General features: G+C 49.8%; 1 protein-coding gene and 1 long non-coding RNA gene across 4 annotated transcripts in view; one reads left to right on the top strand and one right to left on the bottom strand.

The window, feature by feature from the left end:
• The window catches only part of LOC116557808, a 13,279-nt gene extending 7,248 nt beyond the window's left edge, over nucleotides 1-6,031 (top strand). The window contains exon 3 of the long non-coding RNA XR_004271708.1: nucleotides 6,021-6,031. This is a non-coding gene — a long non-coding RNA (uncharacterized LOC116557808). The remainder of the gene's footprint in view (nucleotides 1-6,020) is intronic.
• The window catches only part of SYNE3 (spectrin repeat containing nuclear envelope family member 3), a 92,670-nt gene that overhangs the window by 2,260 nt on the left and 71,817 nt on the right, over nucleotides 1-18,593 (bottom strand). For all 3 annotated transcript variants that reach the window (XM_032287501.1, XM_032287500.1, XM_032287502.1), the window contains exons 11-17: nucleotides 17,761-17,895; nucleotides 14,553-14,714; nucleotides 14,251-14,423; nucleotides 13,673-13,793; nucleotides 11,568-11,726; nucleotides 8,323-8,472; nucleotides 7,212-7,250 (exon numbers count right to left, since the gene is read on the bottom strand). In XM_032287501.1, coding sequence (XP_032143392.1) covers nucleotides 7,212-7,250; nucleotides 8,323-8,472; nucleotides 11,568-11,726; nucleotides 13,673-13,793; nucleotides 14,251-14,423; nucleotides 14,553-14,714; nucleotides 17,761-17,895 — 939 coding nt within the window. The remainder of the gene's footprint in view (nucleotides 1-7,211; nucleotides 7,251-8,322; nucleotides 8,473-11,567; nucleotides 11,727-13,672; nucleotides 13,794-14,250; nucleotides 14,424-14,552; nucleotides 14,715-17,760; nucleotides 17,896-18,593) is intronic.

Raw genomic sequence — 18,593 nt, 5'->3', positions numbered from 1 at the left:
ACACACACACACACACACACACACACACACACACACACACACCCTTCCTTCTAAGAAGCCAACAAGAAAACTGACAATCTCAGCTATTCCAAAGAGAGAAGGGGCTTCCTCAGGAAGTTATAAGCTCCCCATCTGATATGGTTTGGCTCTGTCCCCACCCAAATCTCATCTTGAATTATGGTTCCCATAAACCCCATGTGTTGTGGGAGGGACCCAGTGGGAGATGATTGAATCATGGGGGCGGTTTCCCCCATACTGTTCTCGTGGTAGTGAATATGTCTCACAAGCACTGATTTTATAAGGGGTTTTCCCTTTCCCTTGGCTCCCATTCTCTCTTGTCTGCTGCCATGTAAGATGTGCCTTTCTTCTTCTGACATAATTGTGAGGCCTCCCCAGGCACGTGGAACTGTGAGTTCCTTAAACCTCTTTTTCTTTATAAATCATCCAGTCTCAGGAATGTCTTTATCAGCAGCATGAAAACGGACTAATACGCCATCCCTGAGGGTACAGAAACAGGAGTCAATGAGTCCATGGGGTGGGGGAGGGAGCAGATGTTGTGTAGAGGAGTTAAATACTCAACAGAGGCTCTGACCAAGAGTCCTCCAAGTCTTACAGGATGAATCTGAGACTCCAGATTTCTGAGGATTGCAGCCCAGAGTTCATCACAGTCCATGAGACCTCATCTTCTACTATTGGTGAAATGGGATGAGGATGCCACCATGAAGAAAGAGGCGTTGTATTTCCAGTGCCTCTACCCAGCGCCTCCAGGTCACTTATCCATGATGAAATAAATGGTAGCAACTTCACGGGGAGAAGCCTCCCTAAGGGCGGCTACTCTCAACTGATGACCAGAGCGAGCAGAGCCCACATGCGACATGCCGACGCCATGTGTCTCCTGATAGGAGGCACAAGTAAACCACAGCACCACTCTGTGACATTCCTGCCAGGAACCCGCCACAAATCCAATCACAAGGAGACAGCAGGGAAACCCAAACAGAGGGATATTCCACAAACTGACGTGTATTCAAAAATGTCAAGGTCAAGAAGAATTGAGAAAAATGGAGGCCCAGAAAACAAAGCTGTGACAAGGGATGCAATGTGTGATCTTGGATTGGATCCCAGACTGGGGAAAAAATCTACCAGAAAGACTGTAAGTGGTATGTCCAGACAATGTGAAATAATTCAGTGGGCAAAAGAAATGAGTTATTGGCCGGGTGCAGGGGCTCACGTCTGTAATCCCAGCACTTCGGGAGGCCGAGGCAGGTGGGTTGCTTGAGGTCAGGAGTTTGAGACCAGTCTGGCCAACATGGCGAAACCCCATGTTCTAAAAATACAAAAAATATTAGCCTGGTGTGGTGGCAGGCACCTGTAATCCCAGCTACTCGTGAGGCTGAGGCAGGGGAATCACTTGAACCCAGGAGGTGGAGGTTGCAGTGAGCAGAGATTGCACCACTACACTCCATCTTGGGTGACACAGTGAGACTATGTCTCAAAAAAAAATAAATAAATAAAATAAGAGGCCGGGCATGGTAGCTCATGCCTGTAATCCCAACACTTTGGGAGGCCGAGGCGGGTGATTGCTTGAGGTCAGGAGATCGAGACCATCCTGGTCAGCATGGTGAAACCCCGTCTCTACTAAAAATACAAAAAATTAGCTGGGCATGGTGGCGCGTGCCTGTAATCCCAGCTACTCAGGAGGCTGAGGCAGGAGAATTGCCTGAACCGAGGAGGCGGAGGTTGCGGTGAGCCGAGATCGCGCCATTGCACTCCAGCCTGGGTAACAAGAGCGAAACTCCGTCCCAAAAAAAAAAAAAAAAAAAAAAGAGAAATCAGGCCACAAGCCACAAAGACACTGAGGAACCTTAAATGCACGTTGACAGGTGAAATATGTCAGCTTGAAAGGCTGCATGGTGCATGAGTCCAGCCATAGGACCTCCTAGAAAAGGCAAACCATGGAGATCAGCAGAAAGGTGTGTGGTTGGCAGCGCCTGGGGAGAGGTGGGGAGGGATGAACAGGTGGAGCACAGGATTTTCAGGGCAGTGAAACTCTTCTGCATGGTACTTTAGTGGTGGATACTGATCATTAGACATTTGTCCACACCCACAGATTGTATAACACCAAGAGTGAGCGCCAAGGCAGGCTGTGACTGAGTTAATAACGATGTATCGATACTGGTTCATCAACCTTAGCAAAAGGACCGCACTAATGCAAGATGTTAATTAATGGGGAAGATGGAGGGGGATGGGATGAGAGGAGGTCTATGGGAATACTTTGTACATTCTGCTCCATTTTTCTATAAATCTAAAGCTGCTCAAAAAAGAAAGTCTATAAATTCAAAAGAGACCACTGAGCCAGCTTAAAAGTTTAAAATATGAACTGTGGATTAAATAATAATATTTCATCAACACTGAGTGTTATCAACACTGATTTAGATAATTGGCAAACAATAAAACAAAGAGAGGTATCAGGATGGCGGCAGCTGAAGAGGAGGCCGTGGCCATCAGCCCCAGGGCCCCAGGACCAAGTGTGATGAGGACAGCAGTTCACTGGTCTTAGTGAAGCAGAGGCTGCTGGGTACCTCACTGGGGTCAATTTCAGAGGAGTTGCGTGTGGAAGGTGAGGGACAGGTGTAGAGAATGCTTTTCTGGATCTCAGTAGTCAAAGACTAGTTTCAGATACTTCATGACCAAAGTTTTAGCACCAGCTTGTTCACAAATCATCAAAGACTGGCTGCTTCTGGGCTCTGTAGACGGATGGAATGGCAAGGACCCGGGATGACACAGCATGGTTTGAACCTGTCCCTGGCTCCCCGTTTTAGAGGTCAGAGACTGCATGGCCCTACCAAAGCCGAGGCCTTTGGTTGTGACCAGGGAAGAAGCAGATCTGACCTGCCCCCAGAGTTCCACACTAAGTCACAGGGTAACAAGTCAAGCTATGTTGCCTCTCCTGACTCCCATCTGGCCCCATAGCATGTGTGAAAGAGGAGCCAAGGGACCCAGAAATCATGTCCTCCCACTGAAAAAGGAGAAGGCAGTTGTGAGTGTTAAAGACCCAAGCACACAAGTGCCCAGCACAGTGCCTGGCACACAAGAGGGATTTTTTCAACAACAACAAAATCCTAATTTTGAGAGAAAGTTATGATCTAACATGGAATACTCACGGAGATTTGGTATTATAGCAACTCATCCAATCTAAGACGCTGATTATAAAGTGCACCATTATTTTACAAATGGCTAAGAGAGAAAAGAACAGCAACCAAGGTGGCACATCTGATTGGAAGGCCCGTATCAATGTGGGGCACTGGGGGAGCTCTGCCTTCAACGTACAGAGAAATGAGGAATAAACCCAGCTCACAGAAAGAGGAGGCCAGGAAACTCCAGGTCCTCTCGGCGCTGCGGGAAGGGTGAGAAACCAAAACTCTACCCCAGGAGTCTGAACCACATGCTGGAGCTCCCCAAGATTGGCGGTCTCAGCTTACACAATCAGTGTGGTCCAAAGGAAAACCAAACAGAACACAGCCCGCAAGCAGACATTTTCATTTAAAAGAATCTCAGGTCAGAAGTGATGGGCAGTAAACCCAAATCTTCACTAGAAGAACTACATTGTAATAAGACACCCGAATTCCAGAGATGTGAAAACTCACAAAATTAGGAGTCTTAAAACCTATGAACCATAGTCAAATAAATACAATGCTACCTCAGGTCACACGACACCTGGGTCTATATTCCAAGAGCCCACATATGAAATGGATGGGAGATGGCTGCTCTCTGCTCCTGCAGACTAGCACTGCCCTATTTCATCCAGTTTCATAGAACCTTTGGCCAATCCATCCCCAACTAAAAGTTTGTCTCAGGTAGGGCTATACCGCTTCCCTGGGCCGATGCAAGGAATGCAGTTTAGACTCACAGCCCAACTACAACTCAAAAAGCAATTACATTTCACGTGTCTAAATGCTGCAGGCAAACATTCCCGTGGCAGTGAGTTGGCAAGTGCGTAGGCAGCTGCAAATTTAATAAATCTTAATTATTCTGTTTATACAAACAAGCAGCCTGAAGCCACTGACGTAGCTGGGGCTTTCAATGACTCGGAGGGAGGGAAAAAGTGTGGACAACCAACGGCTCATAAATAATTAGCTTTGGGGTAGGGTTTTTTCCCCCCTTCCTTTTGGACCAAAAATAGTATGTGGAATATTTCTAAGTTGGCAAGATGACAACCTCTGAAGACAGCAGCTACTTTCTACCCGCCAGGCCCGGGGACGTGCATACGTGCATGTGTGCGCATAACCACAGAGGCACACACCGCAGACCCACCCGCGACAAACCACGCACACACCAAAGCAACGGGAGGATTTGCCCCTCGGAGGTGTCGTTGCTTCATTAGCTCTCAGAAAGAAAAGCAGGATGGTGTCTGCAGAAGTCTACCAGGTCCTCATTCACACAGCACTTGAGAACCTACTACGGGCCATTGTTACAACAGGAACTTTGCTACCAGGAGCTCAGTGGACCCTCAGTTGAGTTTGGCAGACTGTGGCTAAATGACCCTTAGGTCACACACACGAATGGTGGAGCCTGCGTTTGAACCCGGAGTGAAAAGTGGTGGTTCTCAAAGGGTGGCCCCCAGGTCAGCAGCAGCAGCAGCATCACCTGGGATCTTGTTGGAAATGCAGGTTCATGGGCTACTCTAAACCTAATGAATTGGAAACTCCAGAGACGGGGCCCGGCAATCTATGTTTTAACAAGCTGTCCTATAAAGGAGCCACCAGTGGTCTCCGTGTGTTGGCCCCCACGTTGTTTACTTCTTCACATGGAAGGAGATCTGTTAGCTCAAAAGCCAGCAAGCACCAAAGTCAGATTTTTACACACTGAGTTGTTTTAAACATAGCCCAAGTAAGCAGATTCTTTAGTCATTTAGGGCTTTCCTGCTTTACATACCCCACCAAGCTGCACCCAACATCTTCTGGCCATAGACAAGATACACCTCAGGGCTACATGGGTCCCAAGTGGTCTGACCGTCAGAGCTCTCTGACCCAGAGAGTTCTACGGTGATTACTAAGCAACATCAACTGGACATGTGTGCTCTGGCCCCATGCCACTCTCCACCCAAGCAGGATGGACAGTCTACAGGGCAGGTGGCTGCTCTTCTGTTCACTGACATATCTCAGTGCCTAAAACAGAGCCTCAAAAACATTTAGTGAGCATTTACTATGTGCTAGGTACCATGGCTAGACACTAGTGGACCCAAACTTGACGCTCACATGGATCTTGGCCTGGGGGCTGCGAAGGTGGCGGCGTCCAACTAGAGAGAGGTTTGAAGTGCAGGAGTTAGAGGTGGTCTGGACACCAGGTCCTGCATTCCGCATCTCCCACCAGAACCCACCAGGCCGGCCTGTGTGGACCACCTGTCCTTTCCTGATGATTTTCCCTGTTTCAAGAGAAGTCCATTTGTTGTTCTAAACTGGAGGTTGTGTGCAGGGCTTAAGTGATCAAAAGCATTTCTACTTTCATATCCAACAGTTCACACCAACTTCAAAATAAGTTCATGAAGTAAGTAAGGTTGCCATTAATAGTTCCATTTTAGGCCAGGTACAGTGGCTCATGCTTGTAATCCCAGCACTTTGGGAGGCCGAGGAGGGTGGATCACCTGAGGTCAGGAGTTCAAGACCAGTCTGGCCAAGATGGCAAACCCTGTCTCTACTAAAAATGCAAAAAAGTTAGCTGGGTGTTGTGGCATATGCCTGTAATTGCAGCTACTTGGGAGGCTGAGACAGGAGAATTGCTTGAGCCAGGGAGGTGGAGGCTGCAGTGAGCTGAGATTGCGCCACTGCACTCCAGCCTAGCAACAGAGCAAGTCTCCATCTCAAAAAAGAAAAAAACAAGGAGCCACGGTGGCTCGGGCCAGTTGTCCTAGTGCTTGAGGAGGCGAGGCTATGCGTTCAAGGTCAACCAGGGCAACATAAGAATCTCATTCATTAAAAAAAAAAAAAAAAGAAACAAACAAAAAATCAAGTTCCGTTTTATAGATGGGGAAAGTGAGCCCCAAGAGGCCAAACAACTCCCTCAAGGCCACAAACCAGTTGGTGTTAGGCCCAGAGCCGGGCCTTGGTCTTGTGACTGCCCTGCCCAGTCCACGGGTCACCCACTCTCCTATAGATGTTACTTATGCCACCAGCTGGAGGCCAAGAAGAAATCACAGATTTCTGGGAAATGCAGATTCCAAAGAATGAGAGATCTCGAGGACATCGGAGCTCCTTGGACCAGAGCATGCCGGAGGCCCGTGTCATTATGGGCCAACGCCTAGCGGGAGAACAGAGCATGCGTTCTCTTGGAAACAGCGGCACGAGGGTACACCGATATACACTTGGCTTTTCCAGAAATGGGGAGACACTCCGGGCCCCAGGGGAGTCTTCCCCAAGTCACAACGCAGGTTAACAACATGAGTTTTGGAGTCAGAGGCCAGAGACCACTGAGGGGCTGATGCCTCCCTTGAACAAATCACTTCAGGCTTGCCCCTTCTGTTTCCTCGTGCTGAAAGTTGAGATTATGCCGCCTCCTGGGTGTCACTGGGAGACTTACAGGAGGCTTTAATGACAACCGTCCGCACAGTCCCTGCCACACCCTGTGGGTGGCCAATACACAGCATCTCGAGTGACGATCAGTTACTCACTGTTGTCATGATGACTGCTCTTATTATTGCTTCAGCCTGCAAAGACCTGGGGGTGGCTCTGAGCATGGCTCCGTGGGGTAAGTGGGAACTCCTGCCTGGGAGAACTCAAAGGCACAACGCCTCCCTCTCCTGTCCCTACTGCGCCCCGTATACCCTCCATCGCCAGGGTGGCCACATCGTCCGGCTTGCCCGCAACAACCCAGGTTTCCTGGGACAGTCCTGGTTCACACCTGTTGTCACAGAGTAATCATCGGTAGCATCTTTGCCCACTCCCCAGTGTGTCCTGATTTGGGAGGTGATCTGCAAGACCCCCCCTCTGCTATGTGCTTGTCACACCCTGTCAGCTTACCCCCGACCCTGGGGTTTCTTGAAAGCAAGAATCCTGGGGCCCAGCACAGTACAGCCCAGAGCTGATCCCCCATAAATGTTCCTTGGTCTTCTTGGAACCTTCCAGAAAGCCCACGCGTCCTGTCCCAGTGTCACAGGCCCACCAACCCTCCAGGCACCCTGCCCGCTAGCCGTGTGGAGCAGATGGCAGACACTGTACCTTTTGGAATCCAGTTGGCTCCCCTGGAGAACTTTGTGTCTGTTATTTCAAGGAAGGAGAGGAAAAGGGGGGAAAAAAAATAGTTAAGTGAGTGAAACTTAAATCCCAACAGAGCCTGTAATGGAATATTCATTTTGTCAGGGGAGTGTTTCTTTAAAACTTCTGGTCATCTGGACAGCCTGAGCCAGCAGGTGATTCGATTTAATGAGCTTTTTAACACACTTCAGGCCCAGCTGGGATTCTGTCTGGGAAGGCCTCGGCCAAGGCGGGCTGGGGCCATGGTCGGCCCGGCTTGGGCTAGGCTGACACCTAGTGGCCATCCTGGCTGCTCCGGGGCCAGGAAAGCCTGGGGCGCCCAGCTTGGGGCTGGGGTCTGAGGCCGAAAGGACCCTTAGGGGCCATCTTACCACCTTCCTCAGATTTAGGAAAATGTAATCTCTGTGCCTCAGTTTCCTCGTTGGTTCACAGAGCATATAACAGCACCTCCTTATCTAAAGGCCTGTTATGAGGACATGGTATTGAGCAAAGGTTATGATCATTACTAGTTTTGCTATTATTATTTTGTGTGAGGAGACACAGGGTCCCCCCAAAAGGAGGTGCTTGTTCAATGGAGAAACAGGGCAAGTTAGAGACACAGGGTTGGACCCCAGGGCTCCTGATGCCACACCAGTGCTTCCCCAGGTCACGCCTACAACACAAGGGTGTGTTTGCAGGCTCGCTCTGCCACTGACCACCCATGTGGCCTTGGGCAAGTTTTTTCGCTGCTTGGAGTCTCCGCTCCTCCTCTGGAGGCTGGAGATACAATGACTGTAGCAGTGGGGAGCCGTACAGCCTGAATGGGAGAGTGCATGCACAGCCCTCAGCTTGGGCGGTAGGAAGCACTCCTTACATATTAACTACCTCACTAGGACTCCAGCCTCACAAGGTGGTTGGATGGCCAAATAGCGTCATGTGAGTCAAGTTCCCAGGACCCGTGAGTGTTCCTGTCCCCTGTGCAGGGTGAATGCACAGGGCAGGGTGAATGCAGGCTGAGCATGTATCCCCAGGGGAACCTACGCCCAGTTATAGTCCTGTCCCTAGAACCCGGGACCTGCACATCCTTGGCACCTACCAGCAGGTGGCTGGAGTCCTTGAGCTTGGACTTGTACAGCATCCACTGGTAGCGCAGATCTTCCAGCTCATCGGCGGCCCCCCTTGCTGGCCTGAGACGAAGGACGTTCTCAAAGAGATGCTGACCTTCTGGCACCCGAGCCTCCAGCTCCTGGGGGGAAATAGCGGCATCATGGTGCGGCTTCCAAATGGCCCAGACAGCCCCACCTGGCTGGTAAGAATGGGTCCATCAAATTTCACTCGACAGACAGGTGGGCAGGGAGGAGGCAGACAGAATCCATAAAGTGGGACTCCCATCTGTGCATTTCAAGCCAAGGCCCAGCACTTGCTCTCGGGAATATTACAGGTTGGCCTCCTGCATGGAACAGGTGGTTGGGCTGAAGACCCCCAGTGGTTACTTCCAGCTCTGACATTCCAGGACCAAGTCCTCCAGAGGGCTTGACTAGAGGTAGCATCATCCTAAAAGCTGTCACTGTGAACATGTCTTTCTGTGGCATTTTGAGCCTGGCAGAGTGGTGTTGGAATGTGCAGATTTTCTCACGAAATGTAAGTCCTGTGTTCCCTTGAGACAGAAACTTTTATTCTCGGGACTCCTAAGAGGTGGTGTGATGGGACAGTAGGGGCGGGGCTAGAAGTCCAGGAGCCCAGGTTTAAGTCCTGGCTTTGGATCCTGGCCCTGCATCATCCTACTAGCATGTACCATGGAACACCTTGCTTGGCTTCTCAGAGCCCGCTGGAACGTATGCTGTACAAAAGCAAGGGGGTTTAACTTGAGGAACAGAAAGTCATTTCTGAGATGCTGGAGTGGGGGGGGGGGGGGGTGGAAGGAATGAGAGGAGACGGGAGAGGCAAGCAAGGAAGACTTCCAGGTAATGGCCAACTAGATAATTGGGACCAAACCTCTCACTGAGGACAAAATATTTAAAGCATTTTAAAGGCATGAAAGGATTAACAAAAGAGTGTGAGGCACACCAGGCCACAACTTGGGAAAGAATGAAAACCCAGGGAAGTCAGTGCTGTGTTCAGACCTGCTTTTGCCCACAGAATATTTGCCAATTTGGAAGGAATAGCCGTAAAACACCTTTGCTTTTGGCAGCCTCACCGGGCCAGGGAGACAAAGATCAAAGTCTAGCCCTACAGAGGTGGAGATTCTGATAGGATTCATTCACCCTTTCACCAAGATCCTAATGCCTTCATCCTACAAAAATGGACCAGAAGTAAACCTGAACCTTGTGTGGACTTGCAGCCCAGTTCAAAGTCATCTTAGTAGACCAGGGAGACTCAAGCCTTGAACTCAGATTTAGTGGCCCCAAAATGAAAGGCCCCTACTTGCCTGCAGAAGAAAACAAAATCGACTCTGGAGGAAAAGATTATCCTAAATCTTAAATAACTCTTATTCATATTTTGGCAGACACAATGTCTAGCACACAGAACAGCCACACAAAGACACAAGAAACCAAGAATAAGAACAGGCAGAAATAATATACATCTGAAACATTCCTAAAATGCCTTGAGATCTTGGAATTATCAGACACAATCTATAAAAAGCTATGTTTACTATGTTCAAAGAATTAAAAGATGGGCTTAAAAATTTTAGCAAGCTTCTGGAAGCTATGAAAAATGACAGAGTTTCAGTTAAGATAGGAATTATAAAACAAGAAAAAAAATAAAGATAAGAAGAGTGATATAGTCAATTACTAAAAGGACCAAATAGAAGTTCTAGAACTGATAACTACAACAACAAAAGTTAAGAACTCAATAGACATGTGTAACAGAAGATGAAACACAGCTAAAGAGAAAATTAGTAAACTGGAAGATGGATCAGAAAAACTATCCAGAATGCAACATGAAGAAACAAAAGGTTGAAAAATACACAAATAAGGGTAAGAGACATAAAGCACACAGTGAGAAGCAGTAACATAGGTTTAAATGAGATCACAGTAGGAGAGGAGAAAGGGAACAAGGCAGAGATAATATTTTAAGAAATATTGTTAGTAAAAAAAAATTCAAATAACAAGTTTGGGAATTAAGAGGAAAAAAAAACAAAAATAATGTTAAAGAGTTTTTCAGAAAGATCCTAGATCAGATTCAGGAGTTAAAATGAATCCCAAGCCAGATAAATAAAAATAAATTTAAACCTAAACATATGGAAATAATTGCAGAAAAATAGGGAAACAGAGGTGAGCTAGGGCCTGGCTGAGAAAGGCCTTGAGTAATAAACTCAGGGGTTAAACTCTATAGTAAAAGGTTTTCATTAGGGGGAGGACAAGGTCATATTTCTCATTCTGGCTGCAGAGTGAGCCATGACCTAGATGGGGACCCAACAGGAAGGAGGGAGGATCAGCTGGGAGGCTACAGCCGTAGTCAGGGCCAAAAATGGTAAGTGCCTAAATTAAGACAGTAATAATGCAAGGGAGGAGAAACACAAAATGTCTAGGAGGCGGAATCAAGGAGTTTTGGCAACCAATTAGATGTGAGAGGGAAGAAGACAGAAGAGAAGTGGTCGTTCATTTGCAAAAATGGCTGTGACTTCCCTCATCTCCCACCCCCCAGTCACATCCACACCCACTGCAACATGACTTTGCAGTGCCTTCCATCAAATGGTTGGAGTCTCTCTTTCCTTTCCTTGAATCTAGGCTGGTTTTGGCAAACAGAATGCAGGGCAATTAACGTTATGCTGGCTCCTAGTCTTGACCTCAAAAGTCCTTGCCTGCTGCTACTGCTGTCTTCTGCCCTGACTCTGCTCTGAGAAGTCCAGGCTGTGTCACAGGAGCGTGAGAGATGTGTCGTCCACGGCATTCTCATCTCTAATAGCCTGCTAGCCCCCAGAATTAGAGACACCTGACTGACTGACCACTGACAGCATACAGACTGGAAGCACTGCCCGGCTGAGTTCAGCCTAACTTGCCACGCTTGTGAACCACGGGTTAAATAAGTGGTGGTTGTTTTCAGCCACAAACTGTTGGTATGGTTTGTCACACAGCAATAGCTAAGTGACAGAGGAGTCAAGTGATGAGTCGTGGTATTTTCCAAGTAGGGAAATCCATAAGCACGCTGAATATGTGCATGAATGCCAGAAAAAGTTCTAAAATCCTTGAACCAAAAAAGTATAAAAGCCGTTATCTATAGACAAAGGAGAATAGCTCACACACTGTGGGTGTGCTCCTTCTTCTGAAGACCCCCCTGGTGGCAAAGCATCTGTGAGTGCAAGCCCTATGGATGAGGGGCCTCTCCTGCGGAACAGACCTGAAGCTTTGATTCTCTGGTCTTCAAGTCTTCAGCTGTAGAAGTTCTCATTGCAATGATTCTAACAAGCTTCAAATTTTCCACCTGCAACCACTGCTCAAAGTTCCTCAGGAGCTGGGAGAAATCTTCGTGGCTCCCTTCTTCCTGGAGAAGATCTACCTATAGGGTCACACACGGCCAAAGCGTCAGAGGTAAAGCAGGCCCCTGGTTGTGTGTCCTAGGAATCCCACCTGAGGCAGAGGGGCAGGGATGGGGACAAGATGCCTAAAAGGTGACAAGAGAGGCCTGGGAGATGAACAAAGAATCTCTACTCAACACGGCCACATTTAGGGGCCAAGAACATTCCTCATTATCTACTCTCTGTTGCCCTGAGAGGTGATGGAAACCACCACCGTCCCTTTCCAGGATAGCTATACAAGTGGTCACCCTTCCCTGTGCTTGCCCCCTCGGGGCTCCGTAGCCACAGCGATCTGTCTGCGACGTAAGCCCATTCAGCTAAGTTCTTGCTTATACCGCTGGTGCCTCACCCCTCCCCGCTGTGACCTGGGAGTCTTGGTTCCACTGCGAGTGCTGCCTTCCCTGTCCTCTGAGCCTGGGCCTGCAGACATGTCTCGGCCCCTCAAACTGGCACTCTTTCTGCCTCTGCTCTTCACACACACTGTCTCCTCTGCTGGGAACACGCCTCCCTCCCTCCTCTCCTCACTGCCACTCAGCCTTGAAAATTCAGCTGACATTTCAGATCTTCCTGCCCTGGACCTGGGACCTGCTGCAGGCTCCCGTAGCCTCTGACCTGTCTGCCAAGGTATGCCTCCTTTTTGTAAACCCTTATTTAACTGCCCGTGGATGCCACTCCCTTGCTTTTCCACAAAGCTGTTTGTGTAAACGCAGTAAGGGGAAGTCATGGAGGGGGGACAAGGTAGTTAGTTCTTTTCCTTTCTTTCTTTTTTTCTAAAATACAATCATGGCACAAAAATACACTTATCTTATGATTTTAGTTTCCACTCTGGGACCGGCAGGAAGTGTTCAGCCCCGATGCTCTCCTCCCCACAGAGGTGAGTATCTCCGGGGTCCAGCACCACAGGCATAGCCCGAGAGCTTGTTAGAAATGCAGAATCGAACTGTGGGCCCCAGTCAGATCTACTGACTCAGAGTCTGCATTTTATTTTTGATTGATTGATTGATTGAGATGGGGTCTTGTTTTGTCACCCAGGCTGGAGTGCAGTGCCACGATCACAGCTCCCTGCACCCCCAAGCTCCTGGGCTCAAGTGATCCTCCACCTCAGGCCCCTGAGTAGCTGGGACCACTACAGGTGCACACCACTATGTCCAACTAATTTAAAAAAATTTTTTATAGAGATAGGGTCTTGCTATGTTGCCCAGACTGGTCTCAAACTCCTGACCTCAAGCAATTCTCCTGCCTGGGCCTTCCAAGGTTCTGGGATTGTAGGTGTAGCTCACTGCACCCAGCCCAGAACCTGCATTTTAATACAAGGCTGGGTGCCCACTGAAAAACTCTGCACTGGAGTCCGAGTTCTCTGAGGGTCGGCAGTGTTACTCACAGCTCTGAGCACAGTCGTTGGAATACGGTAGCACTCAGCAAATAGATGAGTGAATGAAAGAATGAATGGGAAAATGAAGAATATGATGTACTTGAACAACAAGGAATAACTTTATTTTCAACAAAGCTCAAGTTTGTTTAAAGGCAGTGAGGGATGGATGAAACACGACACAACAATATTCCCATCTTGTGTGGTTTCAGTGACCGATCTGGGCCAGCAGGAAGTGTTCAGCGCTAACACTCCCTTCCCTGCAGGAGCTGCTGCTCATGGCTCACAGAGGTGAGTATCTGTCTGGCTAAAGGGCACCCATGACCTGCCCTGGCAGCCTGGCTTTGCAGATTCTGGGATCGCTGAGGTCCTCCATGGAGTAGGATCAATTGCTCTTTGGGCCACAGCTGGGGCAGGCTCAAATGAAACAGGATGTAGCCAAGTCCTCAGAGCTGAGCATGTTGCCCCAGACAGGCAGGGACCTGTGCTGGAGACCCCTACCCATCTCTTGACCTGGGGCCTGGCCTCTTCCCCCAAAGGCCTGCTAGACAGACTCACCTGTCGACGACGCCTGGGAATCGGATTTACGGGGTTGATGAGAAACCCTGACTTCGGGATGTTGTTGGTGAAAACCATTTTCTTCCCCGAATCCACTTCCATCCTCTGCAGATGCCAGTTTCTGGTGAAGTTGAGAAGACAAACTCAGCCCAATCAATGCGGAGATGTGGTGGGGACCCACCAGGACATGAGAAAAGTAATGGAATTGTGGAACCACGGTTGACAAGTCAGAGCCTCCCACTGAAGTTTGTCAGAATGTTCCTGAGGCATGCTCACATCCAGTTTCTGACTTTAAACTCACAGTAACCTGTCATGAAGGTGCGTATGCTTATTGATGCAGATGGGGAAACTGAGGCTCAAGCCAGTGTTGATGGAGGCTAACTCCCAAGATGGGGACATTTCCTGGCTCCTCCTGCTCCTGCTAGAACAGCCAATTGGGCCACAGTGTAAAGGTGCCCAAGGCCTCTGGCTCCACGCTGGGCAGTGCCCTGGCCTTCTGCTCTATGAGCACCTGAGTGCCCCTGAGTGGGAAAGGACGGTGTCCCAGACAAGGCTCAGAGCCCAGGAGGCACTCTCACCTCAACAGACTTTCTTCCAGCAGCCTCAAGGCCCGCCATGACGCTGCCAGCTCCCCGAGCTCTGCCCGCACCACGCCAGCACCCTCCGGAGAGGACTTCTCCATCACCAGCCAGCCCTGCGCTTCCACCAGGGACAGCTGGGCCTCCTTCTCAGGGAATTCTGCCGCCAGCCTCTGAAGGACACATGGACACACAGACACACGCACAGTGAAGGTGGAGGGCGGTTTCTGCTCCTGAGTGTGGGTACATTGGCCCATCAAGGCTGCTTCGTTGGGAAGTCGGGGAGGGAACCACCACCTTACCTCGAACTCTGCCTCTTGGGACTTGGCAGTACCCGGGCCCACGTCTCCTCGGTGTGCCTCCAGCTTTTGCATGGTCACAGCGATCCACTGCCGTAGCTCCAGCAGCTGGTGGCTGAAGGTGCAGTGCTCCTGCACGCTCTGCCGACACCCATCCACAAGGTCCTGCAGCACAGCCCGGGGAGCCCAGGGCGTCCTGAGTGTTGGCCGAGGGGGAGACCTCCGGCACCACCTCCACCCTGCCGGACTTACACCTGCCAGGCACCCCAGGGCTTCCCACCAAGTAGCACCGCAAGAGGCCGGGCTGGCCCCTCCCTCCACACAGCATAAGGAATTGACCCCGGGATGATTGACTCCGGTTTAAAGCCTGTCTTGCTTTTAGGAAAACGACCAAGTCTAGGTGAGGGTGGGAAATTGATCTCTTGTCCACCACTGATCCAAGTGTAAATTGGCCCAACCACTTGTGAAGACCATGGGTCAGAATCTACCCAAACGGAACGTGGCTGCAGCTGATGGCCCACCATTCCACTCCTGGTGTATGCCCTGGAAATGGGAACACATCCTCACCCAAGGGCACACATGTGACAGCCCCAAGCTGGAAATTATCCAAGTGCCCACTGAGAGTAGATGAATAAATACCCGGTGTTATATTCACACAATGGAATGCTTTACAGCGGCAGGAATCAACAGTCTACATCCACATGCAACATAGTAGATGAATTTACAACCATCAGGTGGAGAGCTAAAGGCCAGGCACAAAAGAAAACATTCTGTCCAGTTCAATTTAAATGAAGGATAACATCAGGCAACCCCAAGCTCTGTTGCGGCAAGCCTGAAGTCAGAGCTGCCCTTGAGGGTCAGGAATGGTGAGCTGGGATGACTGCAGGGGCACAGGGGTTCTGGGAGGCTGATAGTATTCTGTGTTTTATCTGGGTGCTGGTGACACAGATGCATTTAATTTTTTTAAAAACTCATCGAGCTGCACATTCAGGTGTTCATGTTCAGTCTTTCTTTTTTTTCTCTCCCTGAGTACTGCTTCCTGGGCCAATCTATTGCTCAGCTCTGTCTCCAGGGAAGGCGGACACCGTCTCCAGAAAAGCAGCCATTCTCTAGGCCCCTGGCCAGCCAGCCTGAGGCCCTTGGAGCTTTCTTTCCATAGCCTGCCACGAACCAGTCTGACCACAGGGCCTGCCTTGCCCATTCCAGCTGTGTTCCCCAGATTAGGTCATCATGGCTCTCTGCAGGGCCACTATAGGCCCTGCGTTCTCATTCCACAGACACTGGCTGAGACCCTGGATACCAGGCCCATACCAGGGGCTGGAGAGCCTGCTGCATCTGTCCTCAATGAGCCATCGATGAGGGCCTGAGAAGTTATCTAAAACTCCACCTCTCTGGGTTGTCCCTGCCACTGTCCCCTCCCGGTGCCTGTGTGCCAACATTAGACCAAATGCCTCCAATGGCTTCCAGTGCATAGAGCTGTGACCTCCAACATGGGAACGTGCCCCCCAGGGAGACACGGAGAATACCTCGCTGTGGAGAAGGACATATGAGATTCACAGGCACTGAGTACCAAAATAATAAAAGGGCAATTTCTCTTTAAAGAAGAATATAAACAGTAAGAATTGGAATGTCATTTCGCAACACCTAGTGAAGCTCGGTTAATGCTGCTTCTTACAACAATTAACCTAGCCCATCATTTGGAGGAGGTATTAGAGCTGGCTTTGCTGCTTCTGTGAGTTTCTCTGGGCTACTGAGAAGTGAGGACAGTGTTTCCTATTTCTCTACTGCTTTGACCTTGAAACTACAAACTGCTAGTTTATTAAATGTCATTAAAAGAATTCATCCAGACATCGATCATCACTTAGACCAATGGGTCTCCACAGGTGGTGCCGCATTTCCTGGAAGCGGGTGGGGAGAGTTTTCTGTTGCTTCAGTAGAGGTGGTGGGGGTGAAACTAGGTGGCGTGAGAGGGATGGGTGCTCGCATTCCACCCTAGGCGGACAGTCCACCAATGCAGAACGGGCCCACATCCCACATGATTTTCTCACGTCCTCCTAATATCCACAGCAGGAAGAAATCCGTTTGTCATGACCTGAGCTCAGACTCTCACTCCAATCAACACACAGACACAAAGAGGCTTTTGCAGTCTTAACCAGCATGCTGACTTCTCTAGAGCTGCACACTTTGTGTAAGCGGATGGAAGACTGCTGTTGAGTTTGATCAAAGTTCTATCAAGCGTTGTTCACATGTCAGAAAACCACATCACTAGAGGCCCTGATGGCTGTGCCACTTGACACGGCGTTTGCGGCTGTCACACAGGGAGGGCACGTGCTGAGCGGCTCCTCTGTCTTGAGTGTGGCCATCTGGGAGTACTTACATACTGAAGGACAATATTGTATTATAATTACTTTCCTTTTACTTCTCTTTTCTATTTCCTGGGCCAGTAACTTATACTCCCTCTGAATTCCAGGAGTGTAAAGAGTAGGCTAGGAATATCAGGTATGAAAACAGGGCGTGCAAAGTCAGGTAGGGTGGGGAACTCTCACTGCCTCACACTGGCTTTTCTTGAGATGTGAGTGCCAGAGACCCTGCTTTGTACTCCTCAGGGCTTGTGACAAAGGCAGACCCAGGGCTCCATCTGAATCAGTGTCACGGTGGGGCCTGAGTCTGCGTTTCCATTTGTCCTCAGGCCAGTTTTGAAGGAGCTTGGAGTTCCACCCCCACTGCTGGAAGGACTCCATACAATCCTGGGCTAGCCCTAGAAAGAGCCGAGGTGGCCACTAGAGGGCACTGCTGACGAAGCTCTGTGCCCTCCAGGCCTGGTGCAGGCTGCAGGGTGCCTGAGGTTCTCAGCAGCCGCTCTCTTCTTTGCCTCGTGGCCCTAATCTCAATATGTAATTGTGCATTTACTTGTTTGTTTTCTGATTAATTGTCCATCTACCCAACTGGGGCATAACTCCCAGGAGAGCAGGGGCCTGGGCTGTCATGCTCTGCTACCTCCATCCTTAGAGTGTACCTAGAACACTGCCTGGCATACAGGAGGTGCTTACTCATTACCTGCTATGTGAATGAGGAGGAAAGAAAAAAGGGAGAAAGAAAAAAGAGAGGTTAGAAGGAATGACGGCGGGAAAGGGGGAGAAATGCCCCAGGCATGGAGGATTACAGGGGCCTGCTCTCTGTCTAACCACAGTCCCTTCTGTCAGCCCCTTACCTCCAGAGACCTCTGCAGGGCCTGGACGTCGGAGGAGAGCTGGTCCATTTTGTGCTGGTGGTTGGGATTCTCCTGGACGAGAGGCCTCGCAGCCTCCATCTGTGCCCCTAGGTCCAGCCCCTCTTCCTGCAGCCCCTGCCGTAGAGAAGGGAACAGGTAGGCGCATCTTCCCGCCTCTCCCTCCCTCGGAGTGGCTAATCAGGGCAGGGGCTCTGAATGGGAGAGGCTGGCGGGGGGGGGGTGCCTTCCCAAGGGCAATGGGGCTCTTTCACACCAGCAGCCGTACCAACCACATGGCTGGTCTAATGTGTCCACTCTCAGGGCTGGAGAGATTTTAAAAATCAGACAAAAATATTCAGGGACACCATGAAAATAAACTCTGCTACAGGCCAGATGGCATCTCCAGGGGCAAGCTCACATTGGGACTCATCCTTGATGACCACCTCTCATTATGAAGAAGCACGTCCCAATTTTAGTTTTAGAACCCAAAATGCACTGTTTGTTCCCCCTTTTTTGGAGACAGAGTCTCGCTCTCACCCATGCTTGGAGTGCAGTGAGTAGGCTCACTGCAGCCTCTACCTTGTGGGTTCAAGTGATTCTTGTGGCTCAGCCTCCCGAGTAGCTGGGATTACAGACTCCCATCACCATGCCTGGCTAATTTTTTGCATTTTCTTTGCTTTTTTTAAGAAGAAACAGGGTTTTACCATGTTGCCCAGGCTGGTCTCAAACTCCTAAACTCAGGTAATCTGCCCACCTGCTAAAGTGCTGGGACTGCAGGGGTGAGCCACCCCTCCCAGCCTAAAATGCACTATTTTTTTTTTTTTTTTCATTTT

This window comes from Sapajus apella, unplaced genomic scaffold (assembly GCF_009761245.1).
Source record: "Sapajus apella isolate SASKATOON/1434 unplaced genomic scaffold, GSC_monkey_1.0 scaffold20, whole genome shotgun sequence".
NCBI classification, from domain to species: Eukaryota; Metazoa; Chordata; class Mammalia; order Primates; family Cebidae; genus Sapajus; species Sapajus apella.
This window is presented reverse-complemented; position numbering and strand designations above follow the sequence as displayed.